At 34.8% G+C, this 19,054-nt stretch overlaps 1 protein-coding gene across 3 annotated transcripts in view; it reads left to right on the top strand.

Moving 5' to 3' along the window:
• Window positions 1-18,581, top strand: part of LOC105262092 (DNA-binding protein D-ETS-4) — an 89,564-nt gene extending 70,983 nt beyond the window's left edge. For all 3 annotated transcript variants that reach the window (XM_059126798.1, XM_059126800.1, XM_059126799.1), the window contains exons 2-5: window positions 1,729-2,860; window positions 6,349-6,509; window positions 14,083-14,239; window positions 14,650-18,581. In XM_059126798.1, the coding sequence (XP_058982781.1) occupies window positions 1,729-2,860; window positions 6,349-6,509; window positions 14,083-14,239; window positions 14,650-15,092 (1,893 nt within the window). In that variant the 3' untranslated portion in view covers window positions 15,093-18,581. The remainder of the gene's footprint in view (window positions 1-1,728; window positions 2,861-6,348; window positions 6,510-14,082; window positions 14,240-14,649) is intronic.
• Window positions 18,582-19,054: the final 473 nt, after the last annotated feature.

Raw genomic sequence — 19,054 nt, 5'->3', positions numbered from 1 at the left:
TAGCTCAGGAGCCTTTTTCGGCCAATCGCTTCTTTACTTTTCGAACAACTTTTGCTAACGAAGCTGTTTTCTTCCGTCCACTTCCTTGAGGTCGGGCTACGCTACCAGTACCACGGTAACGAACGATGGTACGAGACACAAAAGATTTATTCATACTTAAATGCTGGAGTGCTCTGACGATATCCACTTGTGGTTTTCCAGTCAAATATAAAGAAATTACACTATCACCCTTGAATTCGATCACGAATAACTTTCTTCTGTAAAATCCTCACCAAAATGCTTTAGTACGCTTGTAACCAATATAATGAGCTGTCACTGGAATACTTTTAACAGCTGTTGGACGAGTGGCTTAAAAATGACAGCAGTCTGAAATCGGTTGCAGTTTTTTCATCTCTCCCTGCATTAATTATTCTAACAAATTGGAAAATACTTAAACTAATAATAATATTACCAAATAGTATTAACTGATTTGCTCATCTTCTTCCCTCAACCATTTACACCATTTGCATCTATATCTAAATCTGAACTGATCTTGATGAAATTTGGTAAATGTATTTCTGGGGTGTATCTGATTTAAAATATAATTGTTGTGCAGTGCATATTACTCCACATTAAACCCCAAATCGGATGAAACGTATATATGGGAGCTATAGCTTTATCTGAACCAAATTTGAAGTACATGCATCTGGGCTGAATTCGATCGGATGTGCCGAAACCTATCCCATTTGGACGAATATTACACATATAGTGCGCAATAAAATTGAAATCGGACGAAAATATATATGGAAGCTATATCTAAATTTGAACCGTTATGCAGCAAAATTACCAGACAAACTTCTGGACTGAACTTGGCCTTCTGTGTTAAAATTCATTTGATTTGGACTGGTATTTTAATTTGGCGCTCAATACTTATGAAATCGAATTACACCATATCCAAATCGGATTCGATTATCACCAATTTCAAACAAATTATTTGTGGAAAATTTCATCTCAATAAAACAATTTATGCGATCTGTGCTTTTTTTAGAGAAATGCGTGGATAGACGAAGGGGCATGCAGAAATCGACTCAGAATATACATGAACAGACGAAAGGACATGCATTAATCGACTCAGAATGTAATTCTATAAAGAGATCATCAAAAGGAACTATGGGTATATTTCCCACTTACAATAATTGTTTATCAGTTGTACAAAATTTAGAACCATTCGGTATATCTGTACGCCTGCCTTTCAAAAATCGACACAAAATATAAATTCAGAAAACATTTTTTTTTCATAATTCTTACTCTATTTGTTCTACAAACATCAATGGGATTTTTGTACAGCTTCCTTCGAACTTCTAAAACCCTTTCTTCATTTCAAATCTCTATATCAATAGGGAAATCTCCATATCCAGGATGTAGATACTGCTAATAGGCTCTCGTAACGCTCAAACATCAATTGTAAAACTTCTTCACTTTTTTTACACGCAGTTTTTTTGCACACCTCACCAACTCAAAACTAGCTTCGTTTTTGTTGTCGTCATTTGGTACCACCAAACTCCAAAAGTGTTAATTAACGACGACATCATTAAGAGCAACGACCTGCTGGGCAAAACAAAAAATACACTCGTCATTCAAACGCTCTAGAAGCCAACTATATATTTATACCCATTTTTAAATGTTGTTTGTTTCTAATAAAATATTTAATAACAATTTCGTTTCTTGCAAATTTTCTTATCGTTACAGATGCCGCAGACAGGCTGCTTAGTAGTACAAAATCCCTCATCTATTTCCACTGCATCAGTGCCAGTCCAAAGTAATTTTAATTTTAAATTGGAACTACAGCAAGAGGAACAACAACATTTCTCTGCTGCGAATAACAGCAACAGCACAGCAACAACAACGAACGATCCCTATGCCACATATACTGATAATTTTGATCTATCGCTACTACCTCAAGATTGCTGTGCTGACACAGCTACAAACACAACAAAAGCCGAACCGCAATCATCATCACATGTACCGGCAGTAACGAATGCTCCACATTCATCGACAAATCTCATAGATAGTATACCAACGACAGTTTTCAATTTCGACAAAACGGCGACGGATCACAAAAATACGCAATTGTTGACCGTGCCCGATATTAAGGTGGAACAGACGTGGTCTTCGTGCCCCTCACTAAATACGATCAAGCAGGAACAAATCTATCAGAGTTATTTTCCCGCTAATAATCAGCAACAACAACGACAACAACAGCAACAACAACTCATTGCTCCGCCTCCCGCATATCCCGCGCATATCTATCCATCGCCACAATCTAGCCCAGCTCAATCCGAATACGCCTTTCCCCAAACACAATTTTCCGGTTGCTACGAGTCTTTGGGATCTTCACACAACTCCCTGTATGGCACAGCCTGCTCACCGTGTCCCTCAATCAAACAAGAACAATTGCACATTTTGCCACCCTCCCCGCCAGAATCCAGCTGTGATACACCCACACCACATTCGGCAAGCAGCTGTGCTAGCAGCAGTGTTGGTTTCGATTTCAAATCAGAACCTTTCGATTCGGATGTTGAAACGTTTCAAGATTTGAAAAATTCCCCCTCGAACACAACAGACACAACAGTGCCATCCAACCGTGCTCAGGCATCGGCCCAACGGCATTTCCAATGTCCAACGGACCACCAAGTATTACGTGAATATTTGGAGGATACAACGTTCCAGAGGAAACACAATCTGAAACCTTTGGCTCTGGATTCGTTTATTGGTGCCCTGGAAGAGGTTCGTGATAATTTCGAACCGGTCATTTCATTGGCTTTGGAACATGCCAAACGTGAGGCCGATGCTATCTGCGCTAAATTGCAAATATCTCAAGGTGAGTGACCTTATCCTGTCCAATAATTGCTTGAGAAATGGTTTAGTGGGTAGTTTAAAGAAATGTCAAATCATTAGTCATACAGAAGTAATCATATTCTTCGTATACACCAAAACCTGAGAAACAATTGTATAAATTTGTAATAAGTTTTGTTTTTTTCCATTTTGATCTTTTCTTGGAAATTCTAGAGAGTTGTTTATTAAGATCCTAGACGCAATTCCTTAGTTGACTATTTCCTTGTATTTTTAAAGGGTTGGCATCAATACACCAAAACCTAAAGCCGTTACCATTTTCGACCTTTAAAATCCACTTCTAACTACATAGTATGTTCTAAGATCTTGGGTACATTTTTCCAGTTGACTGTATACTCAAATTCCGCGAAATTTTCTAAAAGACATTAAACCTTGAAGATGACGTTTTATTGAGTTTAGGTGTCAGCGATTTTTATACATAATCGCAAGAACCAAAACTTTGGCTTCGGGAGCAAATTGCAATTTTTATATATTTTTACAGTGTAATTTGTACATATTTAACATCGAAATTTCACATTGGAAACACTTATATTTTCAAGTAAATGGTTAATTTGACCCAAACCCTTGCAGTATCTTAAATCACGATGTTTTTTATATGGGTTGTACCGGCCGATTATGTACCGGGTACTATGTTTTTTTATTTTTATGTAACATTATCTGCATAGAATCACATTTTGAGTCGACTTATGCATGTCCTTCCGACCGTCCGGGTGTCAAAGTACAAGTCGTATTTATTTCCCGATCCAAATAAAATTTGCACATGTCATTTGTTTGGCCCTAGTACATGCCCTATTGAAATTGGAGATAATCGGTCAAAGTTTAGATATAGCTTCCATACAGGGTGAGATAAAAAATAACTGCAACAAAGTCAAATGCCATAATTTTTAATTCTTTTTTAAATTTTATTGAATGAAAGCCAAAATGTCGGAAATATCATAAAATTTTAGAATAAGTTTAGATTTTTTCGAATTGGTCATCTTTGGCACGAATTATGGCCTTCAAACGGCCAATGAAACGGTCACAGGCTGCCCGAATGTTGCTCTGCGGTATTTTGGCCCATTCCCGGCGAAGCGCCTGCTTGATCTGATCTACACTTTGGTAGTTTTTAGTGCGAACCTTGCTTTCCAAAATACTTCAGAAAAAATAGTCCAAAGGATTAGTATCCGGATATTTTGGTGGCCATTGTGCGCTGGAAATGAAGCGAGAAACCTCATTTTGTAACCATTCTTGGGTGGCATGTGCTGAGTGCGAAGGTGTTGAGTCCTGTTTGAATGTCCAAGGTCTGCGGCCAAAATATTTGCATGCCTAAGGCTTTAATACACCCCTATCAGAATATTTTCGCGGTAAATTAATGCGAACGGAGAGCGACCATCGGTTGCACACCATCACCATGGCCGGTGTTGAGTTTAGGTGGCCAACTGAAGGTGCACATTTTCAGTTGACCTCTTTGGCAAGTAAACACGATCATTTTGTTTCTTTATAAACTGCTGGACAACAAATGTTTTCTCATCGGAGAAAACCATATTCAGCAGTTTACCACTTTCGGCCAAGCGAAGCAACTCTTTAGCTCTTTTGAGTCTATTTACTTTCTGTTGCGGTGTAAGTTCTTACACTTTTTGGAATTTCATAGCTCTACCCGAGCTCATTTTTATACCCTACACCACATAGTGGTAAGGGTATTATGTCTTTGTGCATTTGTTTGTAACATGGAGAAGGAAACGAGATAGACCCATAGTTACTTTTGAGAACCTTCATAGAATCACTTTCTGAGTCGATTTATGCATGTCAGTCCGTCTGTCCGTCCGTCCGCCCGTCTGTCCATGTATTCTAGTGAACAAAATGCAGGTCGCATTTATTATCCGATTGAGATGAAATTTTCCAAACAATATTTTTTTTGGCCCAAGGACGAACCCTATTGAAATTGGTGAGAATCGGATCAAATTTAGATATAGCTCCCATATATATCTTCATCCGATTTCGGGTTAAATGAGCACCAAATGCCACTATCAGTCCAAATTACCTGAATTTTGGCACACCCAACCGAGATCGGCCTAGAAGCAAGTATATCAAATTTGGGTTTCGATCAAGTCGCTTCGTTACTTTTCGAACCATTTCTGCTGATGTTGCTGTTTTCTTCCGTCCACTTCTTTGACGTCGGGCTACGCTACCAGTAACACAGTAACGAGCGATGGTACGAGACACAAAAGATTTATTCATATTTAAATGCTGGAGTGCTCTAACGATAGCCACTTGTGCTTTTGTACACTTGTAAAGAATATAATGAGCTCTCACTGGAATAATTTTAACAGCTGTCGGACGAGTGGCTAAGAAATGGCGGCAAGTCGCTTCTTTACTTTTCGAACCATTTCAACTGATGTTGCTGTTTTATTCCGTCCACTTCCTTGACGTCGGGCTACGCTACCAGTATCACGGTAATGAGCGATGGTACGAGACACAAAAGATTTATTCACATTTAAATGCTGGAAGGCTCTAACGGTGCACTAAATTGTTAATATAAGTCCAATAGATTTTGACACATATGACCGAATTTAAGCTGGAAGCAAGTGTTTCACATTCGGTTCTCATATAGCTATCGCTCCTATTTATGCTGTTGTTACCATTTTTGTTCCCCACAGCCGTAATATGCACTCTAAAACAACGATATTTGTTGCAAGCAATTAGATGCAGTATGAAAATATATATGTGCTAATTTTTTTAGAGATCGGCCAGATTTGGATATTGCTCCCATATATTTTTTATCCGATTTCACGTTTATTGTGCAAAAAGTGTATTATAAAAATCCCATATATTTGTTACTTTTGTTCTCCAATTATAATTGATCTAAAGCCATACTAAACATTCAGAAACGATCATTGTTCGTATGATCTACTTCACACAAATTCCCAATATCAACCTATATTTGTTACGAGAAGCTCTACTAAATATGAAAAGTGGTGTACGGTATCATAAGTCGGCCCTGCCCGACTTTTGGCCTTTCTTTACTGTCTTCAGAAATATTTTCCGAGACCAGAGTAAGATAGATATACCCAGAGCGATTAATGGCGATAGATATAAGTGCTAAAACATGTAGAGTAATGAGTGCGGTCAAATTTAATATAATTATATTGCCTTCTATCACAACAAGAGTTTGTTGGTATTTTTTATCTTTTCAAATTAAAATAAAAAAATAAACTACTTTAGATTTCTTATGATTGATTAGTAATGAATCATAGTGAAAATGTTAACAAATGCTCTGCAAACGAATTCACACTTTGAGTCACGTATATGGTTTGAACTACAATGACCTTAACATACCAATTAGTGGCGTGGTTTTTCATATTTTATTGTTATAATTCTTATTTGAATGACTCAAACTAACGGCTAGGCTAGAAGGTCACATTTTAGTTCTGCATAGCTTTATTTTAACGATACTTCATATGAAATTTTATTTTCTAGATCCCTCTGATTGGACACCACAACAAGTTCATGCATGGTTACGATCCACCATACAACAATTCGATTTGCCAATTATTGAGAATTTGGAAAATAAATTCAATGAGAGTGGAGCGGCTCTGTTGCAATTAACCGAAGAAGAATTCATTCGTAGAATACCCGAGGTGAGTAAGAACTACTTTGAATTAATGAATTGATAAACTATTTATTACATAAACTCAAAATCTTAAGATTGTATAACAGAAGATATTATAGAATTCCACGAATGGAGACATAAACATACAAATTATCTTCAAAGATGGTATCAAATTTGCATTTCACGCACACAGACACACATATACAAAGATAAAAAGACAAGGTCGTATCACTATGAAATGGCGCGGCCATAAACCAAAAGAAACCGCAAAAAACACCACCATCACTTGCCAGCTATGTGTATAGAATGAAACAAAAAATACAACAAATACAAATTCCCCTTATATCTCCCCAAAAACATTAACAGATACCACAATCGGTAACAGCCAGAAGAAATTCATGAATTGTACAAAACAAAAACAAAAAACATAAGTTATGAAATCTTTTAGCTGACGTCATTTGGACGCATTAACGGAGTTGGGCCAAAACGAAGAAAAAAATCAACAAACAAAGAAACCAACTCAAAGAGAGGGTAAGGAATATGATTAAAAAATACGGAGTAATAAACAAACTAAATGAAAGTAAAATAAAGCTTTCTTTTGTAAAAGCCAACCAACAACTCTCCCTTTATTGTTCAGAGAGAAAGAGACGAGAAGAGAAAGGTGAGAGAATTGAGCATGGTTAGGAAACCTTTTTTGGGAAACCAAAACAAAAGCAATGAAATTACTTTCAAAATAAAACGATGAATAGTAGATGCAAAGAGAGCAAAGACTTAAGATACAAACGTGATAAACACAAAAGACTTAAGGCACATGCATCAATTTAAAAACAAAAACAACAACACACTTCCCCCACGAAATTTAAATTGAATTTGTGGCATTAATGTGGTACTGTCCATGTGCACTCTTCAAAGTAAGCACAAGGAAAAGGTCGAAAAAGTAAACGAAAACCTGGAGTTAGTAACCATGGTCATGGCTGGCTGTTGAATGCCAAAGAAAGAATGTTGTGAAGGTTGTTTAGTGAAAACGTCAAGGTAAACGATGCACTCGTTATACGACAGAGGTATGGCAAGTTTGAGAAATATTGGTGTGATATAGTGAAGAAATTAAGTAATTTACATGAGGAACATTCGGAGTCTGATAAAATCTGCGATTCAAGGTCTTGTATGCTCAAATGAAAGAAGTAATTATACAACTTTAAATTACGATAGAACATGACAGAATACATTGGTAACGCCTTATAAAGTTTTTCCTTCCTACGCCCACTATAATAAATTATGCTGAAATCTTCAGTATAACACATATATGCCAAGACCAGGATGAAATTCACAATATTCAAAAGCCAACACATTTGAATTTTTCTGGAAAGTCTACAAATGTGAATGAAAATGTGAAAGCTAGATGAAGGTGACCCAGTAACAAAGTGAAGTTTTGATGTAATTTTTAAAAGGGCTTTTATAAGAAATTTCTAATTAATTTAACATTTCTGAAATTTAATAGTTTATGTACATTTTTATATTTTTATACCCTTTTAATAGTTTATGTACATTTTTATATTTTTATACCCTACACCACAAGGTGGTCAGGGTATTATGTATTTGTGCATTTGTTTGTAACAGGAAGAAGGAAACGAGATAGACCCATAGTTCCTTTTGATGATCTGCATAGAATCACATTCTGAGTCGATTTATGCATGTCCGTCCGTCCGTCTGTCCATGTATTTTTGTAAACAAAGTACAGGTCGCATTTATTGCCCGATCCAGATGAAATTTTGCAAAGATCTTTTGTTTGGCCCAAGGACGAACCCTATTGAGCTAATCGGACCTTGGAGCTAATCGGCCAAAATTTAGATATAGCTCCCATATATATCTTCGTCCGATTTGCTTTTTATTGTGCACCAAACGTGTAATATCAGCCCGAATTGTATGGAATTTTGCATATACACCCAAATTAGGCCTGAAAATATGTATGCCAAATTTTATCGAAATCGGTTCAGATATAGCTATAGCTCCCATATATATTGTTCATCCGATTTATTATTTTTGTCCACCGCCGCCGTAATATGCACTCTGTAACAGCAATATTTGGGGAAATATATCAAATACAGATCAGAAATACATTTGCTAAATTTTATCGAGATCGGTTCAGATTTGCATATAGCTCCCATATATAACTTCGTCCGATTTACCCTTTATTGTGCACCAAACGTCTAATATTTGTCCAAATGGGATGGAATTTGGCACTTACGATCGAATTGAGTTTAGAAGTTAGTATATCAAATTTGAAGATCGGTTCAGATATGGCTATAGCTTCCATATATATTATTCATCCGATTTGTTATATTTGTTACCCACAACCGTAATATGCACTCCGTAACGACGATATTCAGGGAAATATATCAAATACAGCTCAGAAATATTTTTGCCAAATTTTATCGAGATCGGTTCAGATTTGGATATAGCTCCCATATATATCTTTATCCGATTTCAAATTAATTGTGCACCAAATGGGCAATACAATTCCGAATTTAAAAGATACAAATGCTTCGGCATATTTAGTCCTTTGAACTTTAAATTATAATTATAATCATAGCGTGTATGATTGAATTCTCCCATAAAAACTTTTAATTGTTATGTGGAGCTCTACTTAATTAGCAAAGTGGTGTAGGGTATCATAAAGTCGGCCCCGCCCGAATTTAAGACTTTCTTTACTGGTTATATTTTTTTTTTAGAATAATTTCGGAAGCTTACAAGGGGGATTTTTTATTTAAATTGAGAATGATATCGAGGAGCTTACAAAGGTCGATATATAAAGAATATTTGAATTTTGATCAAAGTGGATTTTAAGGTTTTAATTCTTTCCAAAAAAACAAATCCTTGAAAAGTCATAAAATACCGAGTATAGGGAGTTGTCGTTATGTTGGGTCCTCAAAAACATCAAAATTCTGAATATTGAGAGGTACCATTATATGGGAGCTATATACGTGGACTTCCACAGGCAAATTTCTATTCACAGGCTGTATTACTCGTTACGATCTTCAAATACGAAATTTGAAACAATTCTGGTGAATAATGCCGCTAAAATCATCAAACTTCCGAATATAGAGTGGAACCGATATATGGAGGCTATTCTAAGGCGTGGACCTGCACAAGGAATTTTTTGTTACAGAATGTAGTACCCGTTATGAAATTGGATTAAAATTGTGACTAAAATACCCCAAAAACTCTTAAATCTATCGGTACAGCCCGGTACTGCCGGTATAAAGCCCAATTTCAATACCAAAAGTCCTAAGGTCTCAACACACATCTGAGTAACTCTACTACTACTACTTTTTATTCGGAAGCTAGAGTGGTTTCCATAGACGGGGAGGTAGACAGACGGACATCCATCTGTAAATCGACATAGATTTGTATGCTTATCAAGAATATTTCCAGGTGTTAAAAACGGAATGACAAACTTAGGTAGAATAAGCTATAGTAAAGCGGGCCGAAGCATGCGATACCCTACAACACTGTAATATGTTGTTTCGTTTTAAAAATAACGCAAATGTTACATCTGATTTTTGACTGGTGACATTCAATCGGTACAATAATTTCACACAAACGTTTTGGGCCCTTTTGCCCTCTAAATTTAATCCAATGGTCAGTCAAAATGCTAGACTTCTGCTCTTTCCTAAACTCCAACCTCATGCGAAATCTTTTAATCGTGACTTATAGAGCGACTGCAATATTAGGAAAATTTAAAATTTTTGGTACATTTGAACTCCTAAATACACGTCTATACTATAAATAAATTGAATTTGATATAGATGTTTGTAACACTCCTATGATATCTAGTATTGAAAATGATCTGTCCACGTTTATGTATAGCCCCATATAACGGTAACTGCTGCTTTTCGGTTTTGCCTCAATTTCCCAACCAAAAGGTGTAAACATATCGGGTTCTCAATGAGTGATTTAACTCCTCGCAAAATTGTCAATGTTGGTCCACTTTTTGGTATAGCCCCAATCTAGCGGTACCTCCCAATTTTTGATATTTCAAAGGTTTCAACCAAATTAGCAACAAATTTATATTTCGGGTTCCCAGTAAGTAGTTGAACTTCTAACCAAATCAGCCATTACTTGACACAACGTTGTCCATATAATACACTTAAATATCTCCATAATTCAATAATGTTCCTTTCTCTATAAATGGTAGACATTTTAGATCCAAGTATGTACACCATTTCAAAATGCCTCTTATTCTTAAGAGCCCTCGTGTGGGTACTTCGCTACAACTCAGAGTTCTTTACGATTTTTATAATAATTGATAGAGATCCATTGTAGGTATTATCATATTATACCATTTTATCGAGACTTTTGGATAACTGAAAATATTTGTTTTTGAAAAAATGAATTTTTACCCTAGAATTAGTATTGGAAAGTTTTACAAAGTTAACTCGGATAAAACATTGCATCTGATCAATATGTTCAAAACACCTACCTGACTTTCAGAGAAACCCTCGTTCCAGAAGCAGCAACATCCAACGTATGTAGGTTGTTAGGCAAGTTTATTTGTTTGCAATCGTGGAGTGTTCAGTCCATCTATCTAACAACAACAATAGAATGCCATCATCACTGTCAAACAGATGTGTTTGTATTGTCTTAAACGTACGCCTAACATACATACACACATCCGAACACATGATAGTGGGCATATGCAGTTGAATGAAACCCTAAAGTACATTTAACCAGCAGCAGAAGCACAAGCTCAATATGCTTCTGGGCAGGCCATAATAAATGGACAAGCCTAGACTTGAGATTTCTGAATGAAACAAAAATCAAAACACAAACTAAGCCAACGACCAGCAACGACATTGCAAGGTGAAAGTGAGTCGCCCGCCGTCTTCATCGCCAGCAACAACAATAACAACATGAAAATGCAGAATATGGAGGGAGAGATGGAGGCCAGTCATTGTTGGCGTTGTTGTTGTTGTTACTATCGTCATATCAAAATCAACATTCTCATAATCATCGTCACCATCAGCACAACAAGCCAAGACGTTGTAAATGTAAACAACACACTGATCAGCGTTAAAAATAACTTCTTCTTCTTCTTTTTGTTTTGAATCATCCAGCCTAAAGCTTGAAAAGACTGCATACGAATGTGCATCGAAATGTTTATTTAACATTTTCCGGCATTGTGGCGGTGGAAATGAAGATTAAATTCGAATGAATTTTAAATTAGGGTTCATGATATGCGCGTCACATTCTAGATCTTGTGTTTGTTTTTTGACACTCTCAGTAGTAGTTCTGCGCCAATATATGGCATGTTATTGCTGAGCGTACATGTGTACGTACATACATGGTGAATACATCAGCCCACAATGCAGGGAATTATTTTTTGTGTAAATACAATTCAATTAATGCATAAAAACTCCATTGTTTTTCAGTTTTTTTTTTTTTTTTTTTTTTTTTTTTGTGAGTTATAAATGCATTAAAAGAAAACAATGTGTAGGAAGTTGCAAAAAAATGTATATAATCATTTTTAGGCCAAGTCCGTAGATCAATATATTATATTTGACAGACTTTTGCAAAAATTGATATGTAAATAACTCTCAAAGTGCTTTCGAAAATCGGAAAATAATTCAACTACCGGAATGCTAGGAAAGGCCTTAAAATTAAATATTCTAAATTGGACAACAAAATTTACAATAAGTTATTCTACCACATTCTACTACAATTTATATATTTAGTATATACAAACAATTTTCGAAGAAATGTTTTGATTTTTGATATTTTTACGATATCAAACCAGTAAGGAAATGAAAATTCACATACAGCACAGCACACTTACATCTACTTTGATGGAAGTATATATAGGAGCTTTATCTAAATCGTCCACAATTGACAGAGGATGTATCTGACATCTTATCAATATTATTCTGGGTGAGATAAAAAAAACTGCAACAAATTCAAACGCCATCATTTTTATGTTTTTAATTTTTTTTTTAATTTTATTAAATGAAAGTAAAAACTGTCGGAAATAGCATCAAATTTTAAAATAAGTTCAGATTTGTTTGAATTGGTCACCTTTGGCTCGAATTATGGCCTTTAAACGCCCAATGAAACCGTCACACGCTGCCCGAATGTTGCTCTTCGGCGAAGTGCTTGCTTGAGGTAATCAACCCTTTGTATTTTTTGGTGCCAACCTTGCTTTCCAAAATACTCCAGACACAATAGTCCAAGGGATTGCTATCCGGAAATTTTGATTGCCATTGTGCGCTGAAAATGAAGCGAGGAACCTCATTTTGTAACCATTCTTGGGTGGCGCGTGCTGAGTGCGATGGTGCTGAGTCCTGTTGGAATGGCCAAGGTCTGCGGCCAAAATGTTTGCATGCCCAAGGCTTTAATACACCCTCCAAAATATTTTCGCGATAAAATTCAGCATTTATCCTGATGCCACGGTAGATTAATACGAGCGGAGAGCGACCATTGGCTGTTATGGCAGCCCACACCATCATCATGCCCGGCGCTTGAGTTCTGGTGGCCTACCGAAGGTGTACATTTTCAGCTGACCTCTTTGGCAAGTAAACACGATCATTTTGTTTGTTTACAAACTGCTGGACAACGAATGTTTTCTCATCGGAGAAAACCAAATTCGGCAATTCACCACTTTAGGCCAAGGGAAGCAAGCTCTATTGAGTCTATTTTCTTTCCGTTGCGGTGTAAGTTTTTGCATTTTTCTGAATATCAAAGGCTTTACATCGAGCTCATTATTCAAAATTTGCCGAATGGAATATTGCGATAAGTTCAGCTCACGAGCCATTTTTCGACCACTGCGACAGGGTTTCGATCAAGTCGCTTCTTTACTTTTCGAACCATTTCTGCTGAAGTTGCTGTTTTCTTCCTTGCACTTCCTTGACGTCGGGCTACGCTGCCAGTATCACGGTAACGAGCGATGGTACGAGACACAAAAGATTTATTCACTTTTAAATGCTGGAGTGCTCTGACGATAGCCACTTGTGGTTTTCCAGCCAAATATAAGTAAATCACACTATCGCGCTTGAATTCCATCACGAATAACTCTTTTTCTGGAAAATTCTCACCAAAATGCTCGCTTGGATTTATATAATTTGTTTTTATATATATATATATATTTTTTTTTTTTTTTTTGAACTTTCGAGGGGAGGTACTAGAAAAAGTGGAGCGATATAATCCATTTTAAATTTTTGATCTGAACTTGAAAAAATTTTTGGGATATACAATTTTTGAAGCAAACTTCGAACCATTGTTATTTAAAATATTGACCTATTCTGCTGGCGGTACGAACATTAGTGGGACTTCAAAGAGCCTCTCTGTACAAAATTCCTTACTATACATCCACTGCATACATTTAACATAGAAGTCTTTGCAATTGAGCAGTTTATCTCTTGATTAGGTGATGAAATTCCTTTGCCAGCAAAATTAAAACTAACGGAAACTCAGATGGTATCGTTATGTAGAGGTTATGTCAGAACAACAATTGCTTTGTTTTTTTATTTTTTATTTTTTATTAAATACTTTTATTGCTTAATACTATACTTGCTTACACCGGTTAATGTTATTCTATTCTTTCATTTTAGGGTGGAGAAAAATTACATGCTCAATTGGAAATATGGAAATTGACTCACTCCGATAATTACCATCTAAATTCAATCAACAGCTGCACACACCAACAAATGTGGACTCAAAATTCTATGCCTGCACCATACAGTCAAGACATGGAAGAAGATACCGAAGGTAAATTTAATTGTGGATTTAATTTTATTTTGCCACTTCAATAGAGTAGAAAAAGAAAAATTTATTTTTCTGGCCAATGCAAATGTTTTTCTTAAATAATTTTATTTTCTGTGAAATGTATGGCTTCTTTCGGTGGGCTTCTGTGGTTAAAAGTTCGAATTCTGCAAAATAATAATCGAAATATTTTGTAAATTAAAAATGCTTATTTTAGTAAATCGCTCATAAGTCTACATGGACGATTTATTTAGAAGGCAAACAATTGTTGCCTCAAAAAATACGTTTAAAATCACTTAACATTGTCAACTCAATTTATTGGCTTTTTCTCATGTATTTCTTTAAAATGCCTAAAATCATTTTTTTATTTTATATAAATTTATTTAATTTTTATTTATACATCTCTTCTAAACTAGACGAAGATGATTTTCTTCCCAACGACAATCACACACCGAGTACGGGAAATAACCTCAACGGCCAGTATATGAACAATGAAAGTGCTACAACAAATGGTGGTGGTGGTGGTGCTGGTGCCAATCAAATGGTACCACCCATAAAACGTGCTGGAGCACGGAACGGAGGATCTCACATACATTTATGGCAATTTCTAAAGGAGCTCTTATCTGCACCGCATATTAACGGTACTGCCATCCGTTGGATTGATCGCAGTAAGGGTATTTTCAAAATCGAAGATTCTGTTAGAGTAGCTAAACTATGGGGAAAACGTAAAAATCGTCCAGCTATGAACTATGACAAATTGTCACGTTCGATACGTCAGTACTACAAGAAGGGCATTATGAAGAAGACCGAAAGATCCCAGAGACTGGTATATCAGTTCTGTCAACCCTATCATATGTGAATGCGAAGGAGCATCTGCCGATTCTCATGTGGATGGATGTTTGAATATTTATTGAACAAGAAAAAAAAAAACAAGAGAAAAATATTTATTTATTTATTTTAGTTTAAGATTATTTATTAAAAAACTTTATTTATTGCATATTTATTGAAATATTTATTTATTTATTCCATTATTTATTTATTTATTTTCCACACAAAATATTATTTATAAAAAAATCACAATATTTATTTATTTATTACCATAATTTAAGTGATGAATGTGCGAATATTAGCTTTAAGTTTATTTATTTATTGAAAAGCTTATTTATTTTTGTTAACTTTAAATATGAAAAACAGTAATAATTAAGGGACGTAGATCTAGAGACCAGGAATGAGATAGTTCATTTTTATATCCAAAGGATAGAGTTCATTTTAGTGAATTTATTTTCAAAGCACGAAAAGCTTTGCTTTAAGGCAATGAAAATTGATATGAGGGGATGGCAATCGAATGGCAAAGTCAGCCTAAAATCTTTAGAAATTTCAATGAGCTGAAGCTAACATAAACTCAAAAAAGTATTCAATTCTTGTAAAAGTGGAATTCCACATTCCAGCATAAGCATTTAAGACTCAACACTCTATTATGACATGTTTGTACACTAGCTTCCGTACGGAATGAAGTAAGTGGAAACATTAAGCTGAAATATTTTAGGTCCTCAAGGCTCTTGGAATTAAAAATCGGACATATAGGCCCGGTGGGACATATAGCCACCAAATAGCAATACTATCCGATTTAAGATGTTTTTGGCATTTGCTGTAAATTGGCACTTTACACTCCCAAACTACAAAAATCATTCTTCCAAATTGGGTTATAGATTCCATATAACAGTACCTTTCGATGATATTCGGAATTTTCTAAAAGTTGGTATTTGGAGTTCACAATAATTCTCACCTTCTGCATATAGGCCACGCTTCCGTATAGCCCCAAAAAATGGAACCTCCCGAATCATACCTATATTTTTTAATAGAATTGTTTAAGCTTTGGTTTTCAAGGTGGTAGTAGGTATCATCCACTTTAGACGATTATTTATATGGCCCCAAGTTTTTGACAGCCCTTGTATAACGGCACCCCCTATTTTAGATTATTATAGTCACATTTTTCAATTCTTTTATATATTCCTTTTATTTCGTAATCCCATTTTTTCTAAAATATTTAACAAGAAGTCGATTAGTGTATCTTATAATTGCATATAAATTTGCAGATTTGCTTTATTTTTTATATAAGATACATCTAACTGGAATACAATCGCTTTTATAATTTATTTATCTCGGTTTGTACATTTTTACCCCATTTAATGTTACTGATGTTTTATTTCCATTTATTTGGCACAAAAACTCCTCTCGTGAGAAAAAAAAACAGTCGCCCATGAGAGTTGATTAAAAGAAATTGGCCAATATTACCCACCTTTGTTGGCTTCAAACTTAGTGGGAAAAGTGCTTCACGCCTTTTGTTACATCCCACACTAGAGGGCAAATTTTCAAAAAATAAAGGAAAACGCATTAAGTTCAGTCTTTGAGTTAGTCTCTTCGGCGACTTTGTGTACCTTCCACCATTTGGAAGGAATTTGTAAATTTTCAAAAAAAAAAAAAAAAAATATGTTGAAAAATACAGCTAAAATACTAAAACTACGTAATATAACGAGTTACCTTCATATTGGGCCTATACGAAGACGTAGACAATTACGATATTCATATACCAAACTTGATACAATTCAGGTGAATATTGGCGCTAAAATGATCAAAATACCGAAAATAGGGAGATACCTGTATATGGGGGCTATACAAAATCGTTTACTTATTTATCTTCCAAATTTGGCACATTTCCGGGAAAAAGTGTGACAAAAATCATAAAAATAAGGAATATCTGGAGGTACAGTCATATGGGGACTATACCAGAATCTAGACCTATATTGACAGTTTTTTGCATAGTTATTTCTTACATTATAGGCACACCTGCTGCCAATTTACAGTAAATTCATGCTAAAAATGTCACCCAAAAAAAAAAAACTTAAATCTGTCGGTACAGTTATATGGGGATTTTAAATACCAAATTTCCCGCAGGCCTAACACACATCTGAGTAACGGGAGGTACCGTTATATGGGGGTTATACGAAGACGTGGACCTGTACACACAATTTTCTGTCGAAGGCTGTAATATCCACTACGAACTTCAAATACCAAATTTGAAACCAAAATACCGAAAAAAAGGGAGGTACCATTATATGGGGGCTATACCAAAACGTGGACCTACATCACACATTTTTAATATCAAAAGTTCTGCAGACATAATATACATTTGAGTGAAAATTGATCAAAAAACTTCATTTCGTTGGGAAACTAGACTGATTTCCACAGACAGACGGACATCGCTAAATCGACATAGAATTCTATGCTGATCAAGAATATATATACTTTGTGGGGTCTAAAACGTATATTTCGAGATGTGACAAACTTAATATACCCTCCATACTATGGTGGAAGGTATAAACAATTCAAACCCGAAAAATCTTTCATAAAATATGCTGTACAAAATCGTGGAGCTAAATTGAGCATATTCTGCATAGAGTATTTCAATCACAGAAACCAAAAAATACCAAATTAAATTAATGACTTAAAAATTTTAGTATAGCACCCAAAGCCGTTGTTGGGACTAAATGTAAGACTTCAATTTAATTTTTGAATAAAGTTGTGTTAGTAGTTTGCATATACAATTTACCAACGATTTGTAATGCATATATCCTACAGAAAATTTTAGAAATTATTATTTTTCTATGTATTGAAAAGTAATAATTTATATGATTTTGCCTTGACCAAATTCAGACATTGAAAATATATGCCTCCCTTTTCTGTGACTTGCTTAATTCCAATTTTTTGTTTTATTTAAATTTTTGTAAATGTTAATTTGCCAAACAAAGATAACAAGAAAACATATTCATTTGCAACAAATAGCATTAAATTGATATAAATGTTTACGATAAAGATATGTCATTCCTGGTCATAAATATGATTATTCAATAACAGTCTCAGTAGCATGTTTCGCCGTTTTTTGATTCGTGTTTAAGCCAAAACGTAATAGAATCAAATAAAATAAAATGTGTAAATAACCAAACAAACACACAAATACACGATGACAACAACAACAACATCAACGAAAGAGAGCAGAAGAGAAAAACGTTAAACTTTATTAACCAAATGTTAAACTAATTTGTTTTAAATGAATAAATATATCCATGATATATGATTTGTAAACAAAAACGACAACAAAAAAACGCGAAATAAAATACGCATACATAAATAAGTTCTATGAACCAACAAATATTTGCCGAACACAAATACGTTGAAAGTGACATTTTCTAAAATGCTGCAATTGTGCAAACACTTGCTAGCGTTTTTTTTTATGTAAATAGTTGACAAACAAAAACCCAGTGTTATAAAAATAAGAATTGAACACAAATCTGCCATACTCAAACATTCTGTAAGTCTAACTTTATATGAGAGCAACACATGGGCTGGGTAATACAGAATCTTTGTGGAGCAATATAATTAAAGTTAATTATAGACATCTCCTCAATTAACAAGTCACTAATTAAATTGGGATCATTAATTTTCAGCCCATGTGTAGGACATATAAAACAACATAACAATTATTTATTCATTTATTTATTACAAGCATAAGGTGTCGGTTATTTATTTGTGTAAAAAACTATTTTTATTTAAAAACAAAAATGGGTTTATTTATTTGTTTCCAAGAAGTGCTCTTAAGGAATACAAAATTAATTTATTAAATAATTTAATTTAATAACTTATTTATTTATTTTAAGGGAATTCCTTTTTTCCTCAAGCAATACATACCATACATTTTCAATTTTTGCATTTAAGAAAATCAACAAATTGCCAATTAAATTATTTATTTATTTATTCCAGGTT

Source organism: Musca domestica, unplaced genomic scaffold (assembly GCF_030504385.1).
Source record: "Musca domestica strain aabys unplaced genomic scaffold, Musca_domestica.polishedcontigs.V.1.1 4, whole genome shotgun sequence".
NCBI lineage: Eukaryota > Metazoa > Arthropoda > Insecta > Diptera > Muscidae > Musca > Musca domestica.
Note: the sequence above shows the minus strand (reverse complement) of the source record. Positions and strands in the feature narration are given on the sequence as shown.